Here is a 5,404-nt window from a genome sequence, read left to right on the forward strand (position 1 = left end):
CAAATTTCTAAAATTTACTAGTGGATTCACTTTAGAAAGATAAGTTCTACTTCTACATAATTGTGTAAAACAAAGGAATTATAAGCGAAAAAACAAGATCTCAACTCAAATTTAAACCGAGTAAGCGGAGTATAGCTTAGCCCACGAGTCGGGTCAACTCAATTCATTTTACCATGTGGTAAATACTTGCCACATTTCTTCCCTTCATTCAGTTACCAGTCAATTTAATTTGTGCTCCAAATATTGGTACAAAAAATTACCAGTCAAAATAAAATCCCAAAAAACTTAAATGCCAAATACTGTTACACAACCAAAACCAATCATCCTTCCTCCTTCCCAACAATTCCCTAGTCAACGCCCTTTGACCATCCCTTAATTTTTCTGTTTTTACCACCTTAATAAAAACTACAGCACAGCAGACCAAACCATAACAGGGCTAATTCCGTCATTTCACAACATTTTTTTTTTTTTTTTGGAGATTTTGCTGGCCTATATAAACCCTCACACTCTCTATTTTTCCTCTTCGTCGTCTCCTGTGACTGTGTGAGCATTCTTCTTCTGTGTAGAGAGAGAAACTTCTAGAGAGAGAAACTCAAAACTCCTCAAAAAAATCAACAAAAAAATAAAGAAAAATTAACAAAAAATGAGAACAAGAAGAGGACTCTGTTACCCGAAAATCCATGGCTCCGCCGCCGCAACCACCACCACCGTGACTCTCTCCTTCCATGGCAGTAAACAGATGAAGGTCATAAACAAGAAGAAGAGTAGAACGAATAACAATAATGGAGGTTTTGTTAATGGCGGCGGTGATGGTAACAAGAGATCGCTGTTATCGTCGGAAAATGATAAAACTGATTTTGTTTATACTTGTTTTGATAAAGTTGTTCCTTGCCGGAAAAGAGCCAAAATATCGCCGGGATTTTCCGCCGGTGGTTCGGATTTCTTCGATGCTTTGCCGGATGATCTTGTTGTTTCGATTCTTTGTGAGCTTAGTTCTACAGCTTCTTGTCCGGCCGATTTCGTCAACGTACTCATAACGTGTGTTAATGTTGATTTTGATTTTCTCTCTCGTCTCAATTTTTATTTAAAAGGAATTGAAGTTTTTTCTGATCTGGAATTGATTTGATTTTGTAACAGTTGCAAGAGATTGAACGGATTAGGTCTTAATTCAATGGTGTTATCAAAAGCTTCGCCCAAAACATTCGCCATTAAAGCTAAGAATTGGTCTGAATCTGCTCATCGTTTCCTTAAATCTTGCTCCGATGCCGGAAATGTTGAAGCCTGCTACACTCTCGGCATGGTAATTAATTCTCCTCAAAAATAAAAAAAAAATCCTCAAAAAATAATATCCAATTTCTTTTTCCAGTATTTACTAACATTAATTAATTAAATAAATAAGTAAATTGCTGAAAATATTGTGAAATTTCCGTTGTAACAGATTCGTTTCTACTGTTTACAAAACCGAGGAAGCGGAGCATCACTAATGGCGAAAGCAGCGATTAACTCACACGCGCAAGCTCTCTACTCATTAGCGGTGATTCAATTCAACGGAAGCGGAGGCACAAAGAGCGACAAAGACCTACGCGCCGGAGTCGCGTTATGTGCACGTGCCGCCTTCCTAGGTCACGTGGACGCTCTCCGTGAACTCGGCCACTGCCTCCAAGACGGTTACGGCGTCCGTCAAAACGTCGCCGAAGGCCGTCGTTTTCTCGTCCAAGCTAACGCACGTGAGCTCGCCGCTGCTCTCACGTGCACCACCGCCTCAGGGTCCACCTACTGGGTTCCTTCGTCGTTACCCCAACCAACCGGGTCCCGCCACGTGGCATCAACAACGGTTGGGTGTCCTTTATTGAGTGATTTCGGGTGTAATGTTCCGGCACCAGAGGCTCACCCAGCGAACCATTTCTTATCGGACTGGTTCACCGGTCGAACCGGTGATAGCCCCGGAGTTGGGTTAAGGCTTTGCTCACATGCTGGTTGTGGTAGACCGGAGACACGTAAGCATGAGTTTCGAAGGTGTTCGGTGTGTGGGGCTGTAAATTACTGCTCACGTGCTTGTCAGGCGCTGGATTGGAAGTTGAGGCATAAGGGAGAGTGTGCTCCTATGCCTAGATGGGTTGAAGTTAACGATGAGGATGTTAACGCCGGTGACGGTAACGACAATGATAACAATAACGATAACGATGAGATGAACGACGTTATGGAAATAGACGGTGATGAGGATGACAGATAACGGTAGCGGTGGACTGTGACTGTGACGGAAAATGGGCGCGTCACATGAGTTGGGTTGGGAGGTTGGGTGGTTATATTTGTGGGTAAAATTGGAACTTCTGATTAAGGGGAAGAAAACAAGGAAAAAGAAATTTTGGTTCTAAAATGAGAAAGGTGGGAATTAATTTTTTTTTTTTATAATTAATTTTAAATTTGGGAAAAGGGGTAGGAAGAACTTTGAACTTGGGTGATAATCTTTGGTAAAGAATCGAAAATATCCGGATTTTTTTTTTGGGCCCTTTTTTTTGGGGGATTTCTTTTTTCTTTGTATAGTGAAAGGGATTTAATTCCCTTTTTGCGGAAATTATGTACTTTTTTTTAAGCTAAATTACTTAGCTTAATTACAAAATTTTCAATCAACAACTATTATATCGTCTTTTTCTATTATTTTCCTTCTGTTTTATTTGTAAATAAATAAATAATATGTAGAGAAAATTAGTTGAATTCGTTTTTGATGTCACGTTGTAGTTAATGGCTACCTTATTAGAGAAATTGAAGAAAAATATTAGGTAAGGAGATTGGGATGAATTACCAAACAAGAATTTTGCTTAAGCCCGCCATTTAACTTTGAGGAAAAGAGAAGTTAGTTTCTTCACTTCTTCATCTTTAGCTTAATTGTTAAATAATGTTAAGATGATATTTGCATTTTCGAATCGGAGTAAATACATGCTATTTTAGGAATCAAGAAAAAGAAAAGCGGGTTAATTAAAATCACAGGCATTATTGATAACATTGCAAAAAACTATTGGTGACATCCAGTTGTGAAATATATAGGCGAATTAGGTAATAATGTGAAGAAAAGAAGGGATCCAATGAAGTAGATAGTAGTATCATTATAGCGAAATAGTCCCCTTTTTTTTTCTTAGGTTATTGGCTTTTGCTTTAGTAGTGGTGTTGGTCAAAAAAGAGTATGTTTTTGTTTTTGAGTTATAATTTTGGGTGATTGAATTGACCAAAGATTGGTTTGGTATGGTAAGGTAAGTGTTTTTCATGTAGCTAAAAAGGGGGGATGAGAAGTGGAGAATGAAACATGGAGGAGTAAGTGGGCACTTGGGTTGTCGATGGGTGGGAGCCAACCATAATTTTGATAGTGGGAAGATGGAAAAAGTGAGTAAATATCACATTTTTTTTGAAAAAGAAGCGAGGAAATTAGGTATATTTGGAAAAGAAATTGGGATACCCTAGTGTGGCAAGTGATCAACTTATTCAACTTGGTAATTCTCAAAATTTTGAAAATATGTAAGTATAAAATTGAAGGGTGCATATTAAATAATTAAGTGTACATATAAAGTGAGATAAATCATGTACGAAGATACAAGTGTACCAGTAAGGCATTAATGATTAGAGTTAGCTATATTTATGTTATGATTGGTTATTTATTAATTAGCATATTAATTTTGATTTTTCTTATGAAGTTGTATCTTCGTTTATGGCCCAGGAAAATTGATAAAGTTTAAAGATGATCTAAACACGTATCATATTACTTTGTCCTCTTCGCATACATGTAGATGTAACGTATACATTTATGGATTGAATACTGACAAATTGTTTTAAATTTTTAATTAAAACGATGAATTAATTGACATGAAGATGTATAAACATGTCTCTCATCATCATGCAATCGCAAGCAATAGCGTCTAAAATTTTACGACGTAATTTGTCTCTTTAAAGCATAACATAAAGTTAATTGCCCTAAACATATCAATTCCTGATTCACATGAAATCAAACTTAGCTTGTCAAGTATGGGGACATTTATGATTAATAATTAGCATACACATAATTAGTCGATACAACTCAAAGATAAATTAAACACATTTTATATAGCCTTGTCCTCGTCACATTTTTACAATGTTGGTATAACTTGTAGATGAAATTAATCCATGAATGTGCAGGCCTGTTTTCATTGACTGAACTCAGCTGAACTGAACTCAGCTGAACTGAACTGAACTGAACTGAACTGAATATTTTATAAGAGAAGGAAATTAGGAGCTGAACTGAACTGAATTGAGCTGAACTGAACTGAACTGAACTGAATTTCAACGTAAGAGAACAGGCCCTGCATGTTTGTTATAACGTGTTCATTATTATTTGATTAAATAGTGTCAAATTTCCTTAAATTCTCTTAAAACTTTTAAAGCAATGAATTCATTGACATGAATTTGTCTCTCAATATGTATTCATAAACGGTAACTTCTTAATCCTTACATTATATTTTGTCTCTCAATATGTAATCATAATTGGTAATTTCTTAAACCTTACATCATGATTTGTCTCTCTTATTAGGCACAGCCTTAAAGAGCTTAATGCCATGAAAAACTTTCTTGATTCAAGAGGGACAAAACTCAAATTATAGTTCGGGGACATTTTCTAGTTGCATGGTACTGAAGTTAGCTTGCTAGCTAGTACAAATGTACAATAATACTCCATCTATCTCAAAATAAATTTATAATTTCTTTGTTCCTTCGTTTTAAAATTATGATTACACTTTCACTTTTCATTTCTTTATTTTTCAATCACTTGGAAGGGGCAAAAGAAACACATTATTGTTTCTTTGACAATTGCAGGGATATATGACCAATGTTATATATATATATATATATATATATGTTAACACTGAGAATTGATGTGTTATATTGATCATATAAATATATGCAGAAGTTGCCCCGGTTGATCTTTTTTATTGACAAATAAAATATGTTAATCTAATGGCAAAGTGGTAATAAAGACCAACATTTAGCATTAATAAATGACATATTTGTAAATATTGGGTTTTAGTTTCCTCCTCTCCCTCTATCGAAACTCTTCCATGGAAGCTCCTCCATTCAAAGCAACCATTTCCATCACCACTGCGACTGCTTTGTCGCCAAATCAAAAGAAAACCCTGTTGAATATAGAAAAACAAAGAGTATGGTTAGTTTCCTCCATTGAAGTTGTTTGAATTACTTGCAAATTACAATTGTTGAAATATGCCGTGAATTGGGTTTAGGGGCAGCGAGCTATAGCTTGTGAGTCGTGAGGTAGCTCAATAGTTTCGGAAGCATTTAGAGTTGCCACGGAATTGGAGTTATAGCTCCTTTTTTATAGGGTTCATTCTTAGTTTAAGTCTGGTGATAATTCACATTGTCAAATATG

At 36.0% G+C, this 5,404-nt stretch overlaps 1 protein-coding gene across 1 annotated transcript; it reads left to right on the forward strand.

The window, feature by feature from the left end:
• Window positions 1–538: 538 nt before the first annotated feature.
• LOC145582720 (F-box protein At1g67340-like) lies at window positions 539–2,658 on the forward strand. Its single transcript, XM_081639719.1, has 3 exons — window positions 539–1,038; window positions 1,138–1,300; window positions 1,439–2,658. Exons 1-3 carry the CDS (start codon window positions 644–646, stop codon window positions 2,231–2,233), a joined length of 1,353 nt encoding a protein of 450 aa, XP_081495845.1. The 5' UTR covers window positions 539–643; the 3' UTR covers window positions 2,234–2,658.
• The last annotated feature ends 2,746 nt before the right edge of the window (window positions 2,659–5,404 follow it).

The sequence above is a fragment of the Chenopodium album genome, chromosome 15 (genome assembly GCF_948465745.1).
Source record: "Chenopodium album chromosome 15, dcCheAlbu1.1, whole genome shotgun sequence".
Classification (NCBI taxonomy): domain Eukaryota; kingdom Viridiplantae; phylum Streptophyta; class Magnoliopsida; order Caryophyllales; family Amaranthaceae; genus Chenopodium; species Chenopodium album.